Genomic DNA, 20,431 nt, shown 5'->3' on the forward strand with positions numbered 1-20,431 from the left:
CGAAAACTTGGAGAGTTTTATTATCATGTCGTGTTCCGCTAACGTGCCATCTGCCTTTACATGTTACGGAAGAAGGAATTTTTTGAATATCATGACGGGTGCATTGCTAATGTGGAAACATAATTATTTTTCGTTGGGCTGATAGAAATCGCTGCAATTGAAATACGTATGTGTGTAATAATTAAGCAAAGTGTTTACTGAGCAGCAATTTACACTTGCATTTATTAAGCTTTTTTTAATGAAAATTTCGTTTCCAAATACATTGGCCCGCCTTTAATCGAATTCGAAACCCGGAAATCCAATTTAACGTTAATTTATTTTAATTCCAGGTGATAGCTAAACCATGGGTATTGTCGCCGGACACAAACACAGGGGACCTGACAAAATTGTGCAACCACAAGCGAAAAATAATGGCGATGGCCTCGTTAGACTGCAAACCGCCCGACCTGGAGGGCAAAATGAGGAAAGGTAGGATTAGCATTTTTGCCGCTTTCGTGTCTCGTCCTATTTTGTAAAGCACGTTTACCTTAATCCTGCTATAAAGTTGGATCCTCCTTTATGCAAAATGAAATACGGTTTTTACTTTATCATTTCGGATTACGTTTTCTGCTTGCGTCAGTGACATCCTGCCGACTGCGCCAACATTCGGCAGGACCGCGTTATGTGTTTGAACGCTATTCGTATATGTGATACAGGATTTACCCCTGCAGCGTTAACGATGTGCGGTTTGGTTGAACCTACACATACGTAATTTTAATCTTGTTTCGGGGATGTAGGGTGTAAAATTAGATTTTACAAGCGACGATGAAGATAAAAACATTAGGTAGACTTGAAAATTGAGTTTGGATCCGTAGGTGGCGATTTATCATGTTTTGCCAACCTATAAAATGGAACATCAAGAAGGGAGATGACTTAATGTGGGGTTACTCACCGCACGTGTTTCATTAAAAGTTATATGGAGAATTAAAATAGACAACTTCCTCAACTCTAGTATACACGAACCAACGTGGGCCTTCTTATAGGAATAACCTTACGAGGGTAAAGTTTTCGCTTGCATGTGAAGTTACTGGCAATGTCGAAATCTCAAATGAAATACCTTGTACCTGGATCTCGAAAATAACCTCGAAATACGTCAATTTAAATTTCAAATCGACACCTTGCGGTTTAAAAATCTTATTCCTACATTTAATACCTTTTTGGTGACAACTACAGTCCTCAAGTATTGGCTTATAAGAGCTTATTTGAAAAATCTTTCTATTTTATATTTAAAATTGTCAAAATGTATTTTAAAAATTAACTTAAAAGAACTGCATTTTTCGCAGGAATGAAAAATGATAAGTGAAATAAAGTTCTGAATAGAGAAAGCCAATACTTCCAATTTTTTTAAATCTTCGTGGCTTCGTGACTTGAAAACTTAGAGCTGTCACCGGGAGAAAGTTGACTACAGGGATTTTTACCATTGCAGACTTTTCATCCTACACTTTAGTTGGTTCATCTGCTGCTCATCCAGTCTTATTAGTATTCTACCATCGGAATTCCTTTGATTGAACCGTAGGAAAATTTCTGTAATTATTACTTTCTTACTCGTATTTTGCGTGAGACTCCCAAAGATTAAACGTCAGTATTGCTTTTTTACGCTGAGAGTCAGGATTCTTCGTAGCAGATGTCGTTAATAGCAATCGAAACCACTTTAAGCTATAATTTTAATACAAGTTCACGTAACCTAGGGCCAAGACTTCCACATAGGGGCGACAAGTTTTTCTTAATTTTGGTTTTTAAATACTTTTTTGTCAGTTTTTAAAACGATGTGATTCGACTGCTTCAACAAACCCTGCTTATGTGTAAGACGTTAAATAAAATAAAAGAAAAAATAAGGAATCAAATTCCCAACTAAAATATATTCTTTTGACCCATTGACTGAAATTGGGCTCGGAATGGCGTATTCTTACTGAAGAACCCTGATGTATTTTTGCAAAACGAGTCTTCATTGATTTAAATACTGAAGATATTAAAAAAGGACTGACAGGAATTTAAACAAGCAGCAAACTCCCTTTTAACCAGAAACCGCCAGGGCGTTTAAGAAAGCCTCTTTTAATATTTCCCCGCTCACCGTGGAGGAGTCGTAAAAATATAATTTAAAGAGAGTGGCAAATGAATGGCGCACGATTCTTAAGTCTCAATTATGGTGTTTTCTTTCTCGACCGTAAATTCAATTTGCAGTCATAAAACTTTGATTACGAGACCTCGTTTCGACCCCCTTCGTTAAGCGTTCGCCGTTACAAACGTCCTTAAATAATAATCTCGACTACTCCAAGCCGAGTGAATATTGGGGATTACATTCTTGTAAGCGTTCCTCCAGGGCACCAACTCCCCCAACTTTGAAAGTAAATTGAAAACTTTTATCTATGCTTTTAAATTGGTAATCTCCTCGTGGAGAATTAGCCAGGAAGCCAGGCTAAAGTTGAGTATGTTCGCGAAAAGAGATTTATGCAGTTGGATATGAAGGTCCACGAACAAATTAAAAAGTACCGGTTGTGTTTCAAGCGGGGCCCAATTTCCGCATTCGCAGGTCAGCAAATTTAACTGCAGTAATCGAAAATTCCACGAAATGACAATTTTCTATTAGGGACATATTGCTTTGAAATCGCATTTCTAAAGAGTGTCAGCGGTAGAGGGAGAATAATTTGATCTAATAAAATCCTCTAAAGTTATTCTCGAGGGGTAACTTATACAAAACTGCCCTTTCCTCGCGAAGCGTCTTATCTCGCGTAAGTACCAAAAAGTGTCAGAGAGGGTCGGAAAAATTAATATATCTTTTCGGAACAGTTGATCTGCGGAACATTTGGCGTAGAATTTAAATTTCCTTGCCGTCATGAATCTCTTTCAGACCCCTTATAACATTCTGAATGAACTCGACCGAGATATATTACCCAGTCAGCGTGCTTTGTGTGGTCTTCGCGTGCATGTGTTAAGAGAAATTTGAAAGTAAGATTCTCATATTCACATAAATAAAATCTCGTATTTACGACTGGTAAATGTTTGTTGATACAAAATGCATGGGTGAATATCAACAGCCTTCTTTAAAGGCTAAATAAATGCGAACCGCCGCGCGTTTGGACTCGAGGTGGAACCGAATAATAAAAATAAAGGCAAAGCCTTTGTTCATCAAATGCAAGTAATGCCATCCTTTGTTGCCGTGAATTTAACAAGCGAAAGATATGGCGGTAATATCTTTTCTCGTAAAGACTGCATAAAAGCGAGCTGTCTGGACGTTTTCCCGCTTGTCGCTCGTCTCTCGATTACTGTACATTATAAGGTAATTGACGTCGCGATGGCAATAGGGAGCTCTTTGAGCTTTCTCTCAACTTCAACAACGCTATATTACACACACACACGACATAACATTATTCTTTTAAATTCATTTAAAAAAAAATGCTTCACCAGGAGCTCTTATGACTACCTCAAGTGCGGCTTGTAATTTTGATGAATGAAACTGGCTTTCAAGCACTGAAAGAATGAACAAAGTCGGATCGGCCTTTTCGGAGACATTACAACTGAGAAAAAGTCAAAAAATTTGGTTCCCATTCTTTTTTAATTTTCCGTTTTCTTACACCTAAAGAAATTCATAGAGAATCGCCGGAAACTTGATTGTTCTTTTGTTAACCTTTTCTACTATTTAGTAGGACTTAAGAAGAAACGTAGCAATAAACAATTCAAGGACGAAGTGTCGTATTTACCTGCCGAAAAAAATTATCTGAGCTGAAAAGCAACACGGACAATGTTTAAGCTTTGTTCAAAGAAGATTTGAAAAAATGTTCTATGATCCTTTATGCCGATTGTATGCAAGCATGGACGGCAAATCATTGGAACTCCGAAAAAATGCAGCTTAATAGTAATTAATAATTAATAGAGAAAACCACCGTGGATAATGGACTAATTTCAAGTAACTTAAAGATATTTTTGTAGCTTAAAGTCAGCATAAGAGAGAATTAGTAATTTGGATTCGGAAAATACTTCCGACGCTGCGCCCTTAAGGAAGCCATTGTCTCGCAGCTCCTTATTATTTCATTCCATTCCATGAGTTTACTATACTATAACTTCTTTGACCTCGACTGTGAACGTAACATGAACACTACCAGCCCTTGAGGCCATAACAATTATTGGTCGTCTGTTAAAACAAAGGCGATAGCTCGGATGCAAATCTTGATAATCCCATTTCAATGATGCCCTCTTGAGCGGGACTCCCTCACGCCCTTGCACAATAATATCTGAAAACTGCATCTGGTGCATTAACAATCAAACTCATTATACGGCCCTGCGTCCACTACGGGCTGAAACAAAAGGGCCTTCTGACGGGCGCGACCATTCATGCGGGACAAAAAACCCGCGGGGAAATTGAAAAGAACCACTCACGAATCTTGTTCCCTCTATTTTTTATATCGACTAATTATGTTGTCTAGTGTTTTCTGTGTTTCTTGGAGGGTTGAAAATGGGGCTCTAAGGAGAATGTCGTGAAAGTGAAAATAGAGCGTATCGTCCAATTTGTCGAATAAATACGTCGTATAAATAAATATTGTTACGAATGTCACATTGTCAGTTTGTGATTTTCCTATATCTAGGGAATATTGCCTGGCAATGGACCCCCAATTTGTGAAGAAGGGAAGCAATAATATTCTTATAAACGTATATCCCGAATTGCTCCATTTCCTAATTACAGGGTGTTAAAGATTAGGGAAAAATCTTTGGCTGATTTAATTCATCTTTCACCGTATAATAATAATATGATCGTATGTGATTCTCACGAAGTTGATTTTATATCTGACAGAATTCTATACAAAAATAGTCACGCCCGCTAGATTTTACAGTAGATAATAAAAGTCAAAACATTAAAATAAATAAATATAAATTAAAAGGCTAGAAAAATGAACTAAAAAATATTAATTCACTCTTCTAAGTGACAGCCAACTTTTTCCAAAACACTAAGATTGTTTTTTTTAATAACCTTTTTGAGTGTGAAGCTATTCGGGTCATACGTTTTAGGTCTTTTTTTAGCATTTTGACCTCAAGAATATAAAAAAAAATATATATATGTTGGGGAATCACCCTGTCTCCACCCTGTGTTGACATTGTAGTGAAAAGACCGCATACAAGTAAAAGTGTTGTAAATGGTTGAAAGCGTTGTTTAAGTAGTTGGTCGCTTTTTATTAGTCTATTTGTGTGTAATAAAGTTTGTTGACTCACAAAGTTTGAGAAGTAGTCTCACTTATCGTCAAACCGACAAGAAGTGTAGCAATATCATTAATTTATATTTAATGAGTGTATGTGGCAGTACAAATAACTTCAATGGTGGTAGAGTTTTGAATAACCGTGCTGTTGTGTAAATTTAATTTAAACTTGGAATGCACCGTGTAGGGATAAATCATTCATTAATAAAACCTTCGTCTGCAACTTTTTGTTACTCGAACAACAAAAAGTCAATGTCGAATCGTATTGGAAACATATTCAAAATTAAAGGGAAATGCTCAATTTTCTCTTACTTTTTGTTAGTGTTCTTAGAAAACAAGAATGACTTCCCTAGGTCCTAAAATGTGTTTCAGGAAACAATGTTGTACTGATTAGGACGTGAAAAGAACTTCAAAAATTAAAAGAAATGTTCACTTACGCATATTTTTCGTCCGAATTTTATGAAAAAATAGGACACTGCTTTTCATAGACTTTAAAAGTTCAAGGAATGTTCTAGAGCATTAGAGATTACCGGACAATTTTTTTAAGATTAGAGTCGTACCGATCCAGGGTGGAAACAAGTTCAAAGTGATGTGTTCATTTCCGTCTTATCTATCGCTAGTGTTTTTAAAAACAATTCAGCACACATCACTGCCTTTCCCAAACTTTAAAAGTTGAAGGAATTTCCTTTCTTCTTTGTTATTCATAAACTGTTGAAAACGAATCACTGAAACGTGAAATCACAATGAAAGTGACTGAAATTTTGCCTGAAAAATAAATGGCTAAACACAGGAAATATCAGGCTCATGGATCTGTATCATTCTAGAAAATTGGCCATTAGACAACTAAAAAATCATTAAATTTTAAAGTTAACGTTTCGTAATAGCCGACCTCTTTTTTTTATTTCAATCGAACCAGCACCTTTAGAGGCATCTAATTCGTCTTTTTACGGAACAAAATGCTTCTTCTGCGTATTGAAAATTTAATAAATGATACGCTTTATCATCCCCCATGTCTCTTAAAACTTTTTTAGGGAGCGTTTCACCCCTGCCAGGGCCATGAATCAAAGACTGATGAATAATATGCCAAACTTTACGCATCATCTGAAGACGTACAACACAATGGATACGGGGGTAAAAATATTGCCCCAAGATTTCGGTAATTTAATAAATCATAAGGCCAAAAACAATGAAATCCGAATGGCAAAAACAAATCATTAAATACAGGGTCATTACTCAGGAGGCAAAGCCGAAAATGGCGAAATAAACGGACGATAAACTATTAATAAATCATTTTGGGTGTCTGCTCAGCTCAAAACCGAAATATATTATTCATCAAGAGCTGAATCTTGATTAAAATACAAAGAAGGTAAAAACAGGAACGAAGAATTCGAAAAGTGGGGCGTTAGATGGAACTGAAGCAAAAAATGATCTTTTGTTTGTTAATTAGGGCGAGGTGATGCGTTAAAAGTTTCGTCTGGGAAATGGCCATAGCGGTAATTATCGTCACGATTTTAATTATGAGACAAAGCACCGAAAACGAAGGCTCAAGTAATTATCGCAGAATCAAACAAAGCATAGACAAAGCTAAACATTTCCTAGCTCCGGCTAACACACAATTAAAATTTCAACTTCGTGCCTGTTTGGCTTCGAAACTTAATTGAAACGAGAGTTAAAATCAAACGCAATATCGAACTGCTAGCAAATTGGAAATTTAAAACACATTTCTAATTTCATTGGAAAGGGCTTAAAATTAAGCTGAAAAGCGACCAAGCTTTACAACCATGTCACATGTGGCTTTGCAACTTTATAAACCCTTTATTTTTGCAGAATGGGGGGCGTTGACTTTGATATGACAGTTATAAGCTTAACATGACAAGCACGATTTTTGCAATTTAATACTTTTTCATGTTTAGAGTTATTCCACCACAACTTTGGTTGTATTTTAAAAAGTATCTCAATCTATTTCATTTTTAAAAGAGGATATCTGCCTTTTTGAGTGAGGTGAGAAAGTCTATAACAAAAACCATGAAAGTAAAACTGAAAGTTTTCGAAAACACCAAGGTTTTTTTAACACTCCGTATTTCGTAAATTTAATCACAAGATTAAGGGGATATTCTTTGGGCAAAATGACAAAAAAGGTCATAAAAACGTACAGGGTGTCAATTTGAAAACTTCTCACCCCCATTATCTCGAAATGGGATAGATTTTTAACAAACTACTGCAACACGAACGATTTTTATGTAGAATTCACTGCGCTTCTTTCAAACCCTCTGCAAAACCTCCGTAGAGCCACCCTCACATATATCTTAAATGGTAAAGGGATTTAAGCGATATACCATTTTAAAGAGCTTTTCATTCTCTGCGTCTGGGTACCTATTATAAAAATAAAATAGCATTCACTTATCTGTGGTAGGTGTTAATAAGTAATCGAATCAGTTAAAATTTATTGGGACAATTCGTGTGTAAAACGAACTGAAATTGTTTTTATCTATGGGTAGCAAGGCAGATGGACAAGAAGAACAGCGGAAGTTTTTAATGTTAGTCACAAATACGTTTTGAACTTAACACCCAGTTGAGATATGAAGCACAAAAAAATTCAATATTAATTCCTGAAAATAAGTTTTGAAAATCTTCAAAACAGTTCAAATTTCGAATTACTTTCGACTCGTAGGATAGGCGTACAGATTTGAAACCTGAAACACAAAAAAATATCAAGACTAATTCCCGAGAAGAATTCAATATTAATTCTTTAAAAAAATCTACAAAATGGTTAGAGTTTGGAATCAATTTCGACTCGAAGCAGAGGCGCATACAGTTGAGACCTGAAACACAAAAAAATCAATATTAATTTCTGAGAAAATTCAATATTACTTCCTGAAACAAATCTTCAAAACAGTTAGAGTTTTGAATTAATTTCGACTCCAAGCAGAGGTGCACACAGTTGGCACTTGAAATGCTAGAATATTGAATTTAATTTTCGAACATCTTTTTTGTTGTGGCACCACTCGGCTGAATCATCTAAGAACCGACATCTTTTGTAAAGGTACGAGTCATAGGACCAATGACAACAGCGATATGATAATTTCTAAACATTCAAATAGTTTCTCACCCTTTTTTAAGGGCAAACACTAGGACCATGGAAACAATACTCGAAACGAAATAATATACAGCGTGTATATGAGGAAAGCCATATAAACAGTGACAAAAACCACTTTTAAATTAGGTACAATAATCAAACACCGATCACTTACCGCAAATAAACCTTTTGGAAATATGATCCGTTTGGAATCCTGTCGACAAAAACTGTCATTCCGCAGCCTTTGAGAAGAGAGATTTCAGTTAGCGTTTATTTTCGACACAGCACGCACTGCGTTGCCCGATTTCACGTCCGCCTATGGTTTTTTTCTTTTCAATCGCCGAAACTTTTACTTTGATTCAACTTCAGTTCCTTCCAAGTATGTTCTCAGCAATCGTGCGATTTTTACCCCTTTTCAACCGAGCACAATCCAAGCAAAATCATATCAAAATTTATCGAAACAGCATTCCATTGCAAAACAAAAATAAACAATAAAAAAGTCATGTTTTAAATTTATTAGATTGATAAACATTTGCTTCAGTGATTAATGCATCTTTTCTTTTGATGGTAAACTGATTTATTACAACAATTTCTTAATCATAAGACATATTTGAATAAAAAATTCTTAAAGATGCCTAACTTGATAACGCAATAGTGGACGGTAACAAATAAGGTACTAAAACGTAGAGAATGGGAAGCCCTTTAAAATGATATATCACTTAATCCTCTTTATCATTTAAGATACTTGACGGTGGCTCTGCGGGGTAGAGGGTTGAAACAGGCGCAGTGAATTCTACATAAAAATGTTTCTCCCTTGATAATAAAATCGACGTGTTCCGGCGATTTTTAAAAAATCCATCCCATTTCGTGATAATAGGGGTTGGAAGTTTTCAAATTAACACCCTGTACGTTTATATAACCTTTTTTGTAATTTTGATCCAAAGACTATCTCCCTCCACTTGCGCCCATGCTTAGGAAACACTGTGCATATAACTGAAACACCCCGTAAAGACATTGATCGTTGAGTCGAATCTCTAATTCTTTTGTTCCCATTTTCTTCGCTTCTTAATAATATCAATTTCTTGATATGCAACAATGGACTCCTTTTTTTCTTTCCAATTTATGTCGATCGAGAGGCCATAATGTTCTTTAATGCTCATCTCACCGCCTGAAAATTCTTTAGATGCAACTCGTAAACATTTCCGAAAGCGACCCATTGAAAATTATTATCTGGAGTGCAATATCTGTTCGTGAGAAAATAATCGCATCGGCCAGCTCAAGCCATAACTTAGGACATTTTTCACGAGGCCACGCCTAAGATATGACCGTGTCCTATTAATCAGCTCAAGAGTACGACGCTTCCTCTTGCGAATCTGTTCTTTCCGCCGTAATGGTCGGGGATAAATCTTCGGGTGTCAGCTAGCGCAGGAGGTTGCATGGAGTTACTGGAGCCAATATTCCCGATAACGGTGTCAATTTAATTATCTCTCTAAGAGCAGATTTGGATTGCCCCGCAGGCCTGAAGTGGTGCAAATTATGTACGCTGGATTGAATTAAATTCGGAGATAATTGCGTTTTAACTTGTTACAGCCGAAACGGGTCCTTGGAGAGCAACAGTGGCATTTGGTTGTGACAACATCTGAGGCGGGTTGTACAACCTCCACAGCAACCTCCGAGGCGGGTTGACACGAAAATTTCCGCATAGACATGCCGCAATTCAGAACAAAGGAGAAGTTTTATAATTCAATACATTCGCGGAACAAAAAAAGGTACTCGTGAATGAAAAGACGGATCCCTCCTCCTTCAATCTGAAAGCGTATCTCCTAAATAATGTCTCCTCTAGCATGTATACCGAAAAATGGTAAAGACATAAACATTATTTGAGGATACTCGGTTACCGCTCGGAATACAAAAGACGAACGACCGGGGAAAAGGAAAAGAAAATTGCTTTTACGCGATCTGATTATCTTTCATGGGGATATAACGTCGTCGTCTGCTAAATACTGGCAAGTTGGAAAACTTTGGGATCTCATTTTCTGGGAAATTAAATTCCCTTTAGAAGTGGGTAGGGACTATTACTTATAGGAAATATGTAGTGGAAAATACCAGCCAATTTATGTATGGGCTTGGAAATATTATAGAAGCATGTTTAAAGGAAAAAAGTTTCGGGAGCTCTCTATAATACTGAATAATATACGGCTGCCTAGGGGTCCTAATTTAAAATTTAAAGGAAGACATCACGTCCGGGCCAATTCATTCTAATAGAATGTTGATTGATTCATTTTTATATAGGTAGAAAATGTAATTAAAATTTTAATCGACCTGCCAAATCTGGACTGCGTTCCACAACTCAGCTCAAATTAGGCAAGGCTATACCCATCGGATTTACATAATCTTCTTTTTGTGAGGAATCTCCTCTCCAAAAATGTGGTAACACGAGAACCTGTAATCGATTATTAATGACCTGCTTAATTAGCATAAATGTGTAACTCCGGGCAAACCCCCGAAAAGCAGCCTCAATGCGAGGAATTTCGAGAGTTCGAGGGGGTGTTATTTTATATCGTCGGTGTTCGACGACGACTTTAACCCTTATCAAGTGACATGTCGCAAAGATGTCGCCTTTCCCGCGGGACGTATTATTGATCCCCGGGAAGACAATCCCGGGCACCCGAGTTCAAACAATCCTCTACATTGCATCTTTAGAGAGAGCTTCGACTATTAGAGAGTTATGGCGTTCGTTTAATCCAGTTTACTAGCTTGAAGCGTTTGTCGGGATGGACGGTTTGCTTTATTAGTGGAGGAGTACGATTCATTTGAGTAAAATTGGTCAATTGATGAAATCGGTCGTTCCACAAATTTGTGAACGATGGAAACGTTTTACTCATGATCATCAAGTAACCAAATCATCCAGTAAATAATTCTCAAGGTTACAGGGATTATTATTTAGTGCACAATATTCTATTTATTTCTATCAATATTTTTTTCGAACAGCGACCGCCGTAACGTTTTTCCTTCAGAAATATCCAATGACTGGTTGGTACACGCGCCACGAGCGGCACTAATAAGATTATTTATTGCTAAATATGCGCATTTACTGGAAATTTCAGTTTCGCAGAAATGACTTGCATTTTTTTAAATAAAACTTGAACAATTTACCTTCGAAACATAGCAATGCTGCCAATTGCCGTTGTTGCGCAGCACTTCCTATCTTAAAAAATAACGCCAGCAATTACATCAAGAAATTTGTCAAATGACCTTTGAATCGCCCTGTAGGTGAGACACACAAACTGGAAACGAAGAGCTATATTTCGGTTCTTTTTGAACGATACGATTAGAATTTGGCTGCACTATAAATTAGAAACAAAATAGACGTTTGAAAATCAGATCAAAGACATCATCAATTCTCCTTCTCAGTACATATTTTTTTATTTGCACATAATGTGATTAACGCAGACATGACTAACTTTATGATTACAAATAACCGGATTAAGTTGGAAAATAACTTTCATCTAAAAGAAGGAGTGGTGGAAATTGCCGGTAATTGAAAAAGTAATTTTTATAGTTACAGAACGTAATGTTGTGGTCTCATTTCGAACCGCCTGGAAGTACTCCATGTTAGGTATTCTATGTAGTAAAATAGATATTTAAAATCTGAGAGAAAAAAAACCGATGGAAAATCAGATAATTTGCTGCGTTAAGGCTACACTTATGGGTCATCGTCCCAATCCTGCTGCTGCTGCTGCTGCTGCTGCGTTCACATTGTTGCTGATGCACTTTTAGGCCAGGTGGTTCTTCTCTATACCCCCAGGCGGTACGCTCGATTGCCGGTTTCTTATGTAAGACCACTGCTCCTCGTATCTTTAGCCTATACATCGTCTTTTAAAAGGTGTTTGTGAGCTTTTAGCCTTCGTTCCAATGAAACCTCTTCACATTTTAATCCTTCCACTTCAGAAACAAAGAAACTAGAAAATGCCTAATTTTAGGTAATTAGCTAGGCTATGTGGGGAGCAAGCACGAGGAGAATGTCTTGGAGGGTTACGATCACCTGTCATTAGCTGATGTTAAATAAGGTTTCAGCCCTTTTAATGTGTGTAAAGTGCCGATTGTATCTTGAGGTAATAAAGAGGCTGTCACCTGTTCGTTTTAACGGTAGCTGCACCTTCACATGTATGTTATTTAATAAGGTATAGTCAAATCAGCCATCGTCGATCGATCAAAGTCAATAGCGTTGGTAAATGTGAGCATGGGAGCAAATACCTGTTGCCAATAGTTATGTGAAAGAAAATTTATATGTATGTCGAAACCTCGAGCATTTGAAGCAGAAACTCCCACTTGCGTCGCCCAATCTAAAAGCTTTTATAGAATCGTAAAGAGATTTTCTTTTCGCAGTCTGTTAGAAGTATTAAAAAAGAAATAAGAAAACACATCGCAATTTCTGCAGATCTCGACGAAGAATGTATTTTCCGCAACGTATAAACAGTTAGAAACACGATACGCTTTTCAATTCAGGCTCGAAATGGAGGAAATGCCATCAAATGTTTGTGATAGATTGGAATTACTTGGAGGAATAATAATTTTTCGTTTCCATGTCGTACATTTTCGAAATTTGACAGATGAATATTGGAAAAAGGATATGTAAAAGGTGCCTAATGGAGCGTGGTTTTATCATTGCTTTTGGATAAATAATGCCTTCTGATGAAGTGTATTTTATAACGGCATTTAATAACGATAAATTTACTTGTCTAATGTTCCTTTTTTCCCATTAAAGGGAGAGGTGAATTCATAACAAAATGGAGTGGAAAATAACAGCTAACATGGACACATAAAGCAGTTGTTTATGATCTATAATAAATCATGAAAATGTAACGGTATAGGCACACAATCGGACAATAATAATACCGTACGGTTCATTTCTTTAAAATGTCAGCCTGTGGGTGGACAAATTAATAACGTGTCTGCTTTCTCTCTGTTTATGAACGATTACTTTAGCCAGCCGACACATTTTTCGTTTTAATCGCTTTCGTGTAAAGATTTCTCTTAGGAGGAGAATAATATTAATTGTGATAGACTGGAGATTTTCCCTGCAACATTTAAGCTTATCGGGAAATGGCATTTAACGAATATAAACGGTGCCAAAACGTAGAAAGGAAATCTCGAAACGAGAAGCCAATCGGAGAATCAAAATAAACGAGCGTGCAGAACTCGAGATATATTTCTATTTAGTCGTTATCGTGGTCTTTCCATGACAATTTAATTCCAAATTGGAATGGGGATGAGCTTCCGGTAGCAGATACTTAAGACGAATATTTATGATTTTTTCAAATTAGATTTGAAATTGAATTTGAGGCGGTAAAAAGGTACATGTAACCGCACAAATTGTGGAAATCTTCGATATTACGGTATCTATTCACAGTAATCCTGAATGTTACTGTATCTATTCAAGTTCGCCAATATTGCGCGAGCAGGACAACGGTTGAATTCGGACAAAAAGCAACAACATTTAAAAATGTTTTTTAACTGATTAGAAGACGAGAATTTTTATGAAAATGTTTTTTTTTTTGGTTTTTTAGTTTTGTTCCACAGAGCTACAAATCGAGAACTGTTTTTCTGCGAATTTTTAAAATACCTGAAAATTTTAAGGCGGCATGCCCTCAAAGTTAGAGGTAGAGCATTATTAATGATGTCCATAGAGGCGAAACTGTGATTATGCACAGAGTAATATTTTTTTCGAGATATCGAGTTTTAACAAAAACAAGATTGAAATTTTCTAAATGTCCTCTAAAGATATGTGAGAATGTGCGCCTGCTATCTCATTTTCCACAGATGGGACGCTTGCCATAATTGCAGATGCATCTATGAAGAAGTATTTATTACGTGCGTGACATCAACCTTTAATACCCAAGCGTTGCGTACCCAACTAAACCGTAAAGCCCAACTAACAATGATAGAAATCCTATGGACATAATCTGAATCACTATGCAAACTTCTAGTCCTCTTTTGCATTGCATACCACTTAAATCAGTGGATCAGCAGAGCGTTAGCGTACACTGCTTAAGTTATCTTTTTGCAATATATTTAACCACAATGAGAAGTATGGCGTTAGGTGCGTGGTAAATAAGCAAATAACGAACCGTTAACTCGTAGTTAATTGAGCGTGTCAAAAGAAAGCCCAATGGCAATATTTGCTCCTCAAACGTCTGAAAAGCTTATTAAAATATTATCTCATCGAAGTCGTTGTACTGGTGTTTGCAGAGACGGCAAGTACGCATACCTAAACAGACAATAAGAAAGATCTTGCCAGCACCATTAGCTAACGGTCACATCTGCGATCTGGTGCCGGTAGGTGCGGCCGGTTATTACAATAAATTCCTGTTCTTGAAAAAAATCTTTGGCAAAACACTTTGAGGTAGCCTAACCTTAACCGTGAGGCCTAAGACAATGTGGGAAACCACCTTCTGGGAACTGATTATAATTTGCAAGGTTCAATACAAAAATTCAACGCTCGATGATCATCTTTTCGCCCATTAAAATGTATAATTGCCACTCTGACACCCAGTTTATTACCTCGACTAGTATGACGGCGTTTATTCGCTGCAACTAACTTTTTATTCAACAATCTCGCCTGCCATATTTCATTCCTTATACGAATCAACTGCATTGTTTCGTTTTGCGCTGCAGACATTTCATTCCGCGTCCAAGCTAAATGCATAATGTATTCAACAGTAAATGTTTTTAGCAGGAATGTAATTGTGTTGTGTATAATTACTGCTATGAAAACAAAAGCCTGTAACCGTACGTTCGGGTTGTTTATTGAAAATGGGAAGCGTAAGGCTAGTTCATCATGGACATGCTAAAGTACAATAGGCTCTAATTACATAGCCTGTGATTGAAGATGTGCACAGTAAGTAATGGATGTAACGATCCGCTGATGGAGAAATGTTAAGTCATATGAAAGTGAAAAGTGAAAGGCAATTCAGGCCGTGGAAGTGACTGGACTTTTGATGCTACTGAAGTAACCTCAACTAATAAGGTTTTCATGATTTATAAGAGAATCTGAAGTACTCCGCGCCGTGATTTTCACTTACATCATTCACTAATATTTATTAGGAAAACTGAATAAATTCTTAGAAATAGCGGAGGTACATTGTTTGTTAGCTTTTTCCGAGGATAAAACAGAGAATCCCTCTTTTTATAACAATTTCGACGAGGCATCTGCCAAAAACTCCATCTCCGTCCTTAAAGCGTGAACAGTTTTTAAAACGTTTCATTGAAAAGATGGCTCTTTTTGGCACTTTCTAGGGCAGTATGTTCCTAACTGTTTAAGATGCGAATGCCTTTCATATCCTTGTCTTATTAATTTTTCGTAATTGCCTGATTCGAAATTTCATATTAATGCGCCTTCCCCTGCAATGGAAGTTTTAACGAATTTAGTCTGTCTCGAATATAGAATATTCATAAAATTTCCAAACGGTTGAAAAATGTCAAATCATGAGGTAAAGACAGGATTATTTTTTAAAAACTCGGATAAAATTGGAAATTCACGTCTTATCCAGGTATTAGAATTCCAGAAAAATTCATTTTTGTGACAGCAATAAATTTTAATAGCTCCAGCATTACTTGTACTATCAGACCTTAATAATGCTAAGTATTGGTTAACAAAAAAGGAAACGAGAATTCTTATAAAACGAACTGAAAAAATCAACCGCAGTCATAAAAATTAGCTTAGAGGTGAATGTAACCTCAGACATTGAAATCCAGGAGGGTTCCGTAGTGTTAATGTCCCGAAATGAAAAACTCGAGACAAAAGAATTGCCAAGAAGAAACTCAGGGAAAATTCTGCAATCCAGACCGTAAAAGAAATCGGAGATTTTTGCATAATGAATGCAAATGATCTCGCAACACAAACTTTGTAGAATTTTCATCCAGTTAAAAACGATTAAAATTAGACTGGCCTTACAAATACAATTCACTGATCTTAATTGCCATTTCCATTCTAATAATCAAACGAGTTAATCGCTATGTTTTTCACTCAAGTAATAACCAACAACAAATTGGATTTTCTTTCATTATCGTGTAACTGGGAAGGGGCTGCCAGTTCCAGTCAGCAACATTAGACTTAAAGACGGCACATTAATTAGCTCGGTAAGAGCACAATAAGTTGTTTCCCTGCCGGTAATTTTTGAAATAAAAATTACTCCTTGTGATTGACATGCCGTACAAGAAAAATAATTAATTAAAAAGGAACGTTACGGTAGCAATAAAATTCTTATATTCTATAACAGGCGATCCACTGGCAGATAAGCATGCCTGGAATTCTTAGAATGTGACTCTAGCAAAGAAAAATCAACGCAAATATTCCATTCCCCGTTTATGGTTATTTTATTGCTTCGCAGACACCAGCATTTCAAGAATCGGCAAGATATATTCAACATATGTATATTATGTATTTGATATATTGAAATTTATTCCGACCTTTGCAACAGAACAGGCATATATTCTGGTTTTAATGCTATTTAATTACATGTCATGCGAGACCAATATAGTAATTTATTAATTTAATGTAACAAATTTCATACTCCTCAATTAAAAAATAAATTACACTCAATTAAGTTCTTACCATGTAATCACTAATGAGGGCTTATCTTCATCTAATCTATCCACAGTAGACTAAAGAAATATTAACTGCATAAACCACGTTTGAAACAATGTAACGGAACATAAATTGGTCTTTTGTTATCCGTCGACCTTTGGCCTCCCAACATACCAGATCTAAAACCACTAACCTTTCTAATATTATTAGTCACGATTCGGCAGTTTCGGCCATAAATTTATTTGGTGTTTTAATTCTATCTGCTTTTGTTTGTACACGAAGTTGTTAAAATTTAATGACCGACTTTAAGATCCAGATATGGGAAAAATATCCCCGTTGCCAGATGTTAGTGTAACGCTGACATCATACCGCAGTGTGGTGTGAGAACTGTAATTGCAAAGTTCTCATGGTGTTCGATCCAAGAATGTTAGTGCGTATGTTAACATTAATAAGGCAAATTAAACAATAGCTTAATTAAATGAATTAATATTGTAAAGCTTATGTAAACAAAGATTGTTATAAATAGTTTATGTAATATGTAATTATAAATCCATCAGAATTCAAAATGTATTAATTCGGAGTTGTCAAAAAATTACATAATGGCTATCCGCTCTGAAGGTGGTTAAAAATTCATGGATCCAGTTGCCTTGATAATAATTTATCTCGTTAATTAATTGTAATGTATAATGAGCACCTTGTAAGCGAAATTGATTATGTATATTTTAATAAATATTTTGACTCGAAACGCGAACGAGTTCCACGGGTTTCCTGTGTATTTCTATTAATTTAAATTTCAATAATGAGTACTTATTTTTTTATTTTGTCATTCATCAAATGCTTAAAATTTTTTTCTATGTAATAGTGACATTAATTTTAAAAAAATTCGTCATCGAGAACCATAAAACGGCGACTGCAAGAAACTGGAACAATTCGAAAGCGGCCGCTCGATTTACCATCGATACAACTTTAATTTCCAAATAAGTCCCGCGTAACATAATCCCATAAAACTTTATGAGTCTCGCTTATTGTTTCTCACTGGTATTTTATGCCCAGCTCTATACGAATCTCATCAGTAACGAGCGGCACCATATTACTACCCTGGTATCTTTTTACTAATAATTTAACAAGTCGTACAGGACCGGCTTTGTAATTATTATACATACGAGGGCCTCAATGGGCCGATTTATGGTATTGGGAAAGGAGGGAGAGAAGTAAAGACGGTACGTCAGAGACTGTAAGGAAAATAGAATTGCGAGAAAAGAGTGAATCTATTGCTTGGAAGAACTGTGGCTCTGAATCTAAAACTGGAATCTAAATCCGATATATATGAGAAAATTGCAAGGACATCAACGATGCAAGTGAAATAGAGAATGAGAAGCAAAGTTAATCTACTGAGGATATGGAAATTTATGCTGTTTTAATTTTTAAGTATCTATTGGATATTTTAAATTTGAACAGGTACTGTGTTTATGGTGGGATAGGGTATTCTGAGAAAGTCCACGGGATGCACAATCCTTCATGCGTGAATACCATTGACGTGTGAGACCCATAATGGACATCTCTTATGCTATTTTTCGCCTAGTTTAATTTAAGACTACTCCAACGAGCAAAATATTCTCATGAACTGGGTACCTCCATATATTTCTTATTCTCCCCTTTGTATTGTTGGACACTCCGGCAAAACAGGCAATGTGTATTACCAAGAATAATTTTAGGTTCTTTTCTGATTTGCATCACTTGACTATCTTCAACAGTTTCAATAGCTCGGCCAGGCAAATCAAATGGGTGATTATAAATGGTTTTGTCTTTTTGAATCTTAGGTCACATGCATGTGGGTTTATGTGCATCGAAGGGTGTAAATCAGGTTTGCAATGGGAAACACCTGCTATTCTTCTTGATTGAACTTCACTGTAGATCTTGGAAATGCTTCTAAAAAATGAATCTTTACAAGTAAATCTGAGAATAATCATTATGCCGAACTCTATGTAAGAAACTTCTTAACTTTCTGCTTCTAATTCCCTGGAATGAAGTAACTCAATAGAAAAGCGATAAAAAGGGAACGGAACTCGTCTTTAAAAGTCTTGGAGATATTATTTACTGTTTGGTAGTTTCGCTGGGAAACTTCCCACATTTATAACTTTATTGCCGTCCTACCTCAGCTACGAGATAAAAGCGAGTCAAATAAAGAAATATAGCTATGGCAAGCTACTTCTAAACAGTCTACTCGAAAATGACATAATAAAATTCACTGCCACGGTACTATTGCAGTGTTTTTTCCGCAAGTTACGGAGGTTGTTTGGTTTCGAGGCTGTAAACATGTCATAATAAAGATCCGGAGCTCTCTTAATAGTCTCTTAACGCCCCTTACTTTGTAATTCAATTTTTAGCTCGCCTTATAATTGCCGTTGCACCAAAGCCGGTCTCAAAAGCGGATTGACTGGTTGGATCATGATGGTATGACATTCTTATATAGTTTTCGTTATTGGTTTACCTTTATGATACACGTGTTTTCGTAGCTCGTCCAGGCCTGAGAACTCGCTTCGAGGTAATAAAAGTCTGTTGAAATTCTTCGATAATTCTGTTTCACCTTTAAAATCTCTGCGTACTTCCATTATTTACGAAAAGCAAATTTATCGTGGGCTTTTCAAATTTAAAATACAATAACAATAATATAATAAATATGAAATATATATTGTGTTATTATTTAGCCTTCGGTGCTCTCTCCCAAATTGACGTCCTCCATTATGTGGTATTACTTGACTGACATTAATGCTTTTAAATAAAATTAATTCTCCTATATTATGGAATATAAATTGTGGAAAATTACGGTTGTTCGAACAAAATTCGTTGCTAATAAAGAGGACGTATGATAATGTGTTGGCTGGCTTTTGTCGCTCTTTGATGCAGAAAATACAGCGGGATTTGACTGACGTGTTGTTATTGCATGTGCGTTTGTTTTTCAATTTATCTGCTGCAGAATCAATTTTGTGCTGTTCTAGATTACGGTTTGAAGAAAAAGAGGCGAAAAATCGGCGTACCACTGGCGGGTGGAATCTCAGTATCTCAGATCCTCGCCCAACGTGAGAAGCTCGCATTGGAGCAACAAGCGTTTAACAAGGAGATCGTGACAAGCCCGCAACAGGTCTGTATTTAATTTTTCCGTTTAAAATCCTTCTTACGATAAATTATCGTCTTTTGTTAAAACCTCACTCATCTTTGTTAAAGGAGAATCATGTGGGCGCAGCAGATACTTTAATGTTATTAGGTGAAGCACCTATTGGATGTATTTCAAAGTTGAACCATGCTGGGTTAGACTGCCACATTGTTTTTCTTATGGGAAAGTAGATTTGAAGCTGGTATTTTATAACCGGATCTATGTAACACGTAGTCAACTATCTTATTCTTGGTCAACATGTTCTTTTGAATGAAACATTTGATAAATTCAAGACACTTCGGCGGTCTGATTCAAGGTGATTCGCGCGTGATTTTCGACAAAACCCAAAAATTCCCAAGGAAAATAATAGCGTAAAACTTTCGTAG

At 36.3% G+C, this 20,431-nt stretch overlaps 1 protein-coding gene across 2 annotated transcripts in view; it reads left to right on the forward strand.

The window, feature by feature from the left end:
• Nucleotides 1–20,431, forward strand: part of LOC136409485 (methyl-CpG-binding domain protein 5/6 homolog sba-like) — a 68,527-nt gene that overhangs the window by 39,529 nt on the left and 8,567 nt on the right. For both annotated transcript variants that reach the window (XM_066390987.1, XM_066390988.1), the window contains exons 4-5: nucleotides 330–468; nucleotides 19,891–20,033. In XM_066390987.1, coding sequence (XP_066247084.1) covers nucleotides 330–468; nucleotides 19,891–20,033 — 282 coding nt within the window. The remainder of the gene's footprint in view (nucleotides 1–329; nucleotides 469–19,890; nucleotides 20,034–20,431) is intronic.

The sequence above is a fragment of the Euwallacea similis genome, chromosome 6 (assembly GCF_039881205.1).
Source record: "Euwallacea similis isolate ESF13 chromosome 6, ESF131.1, whole genome shotgun sequence".
Lineage (NCBI taxonomy): Eukaryota > Metazoa > Arthropoda > Insecta > Coleoptera > Curculionidae > Euwallacea > Euwallacea similis.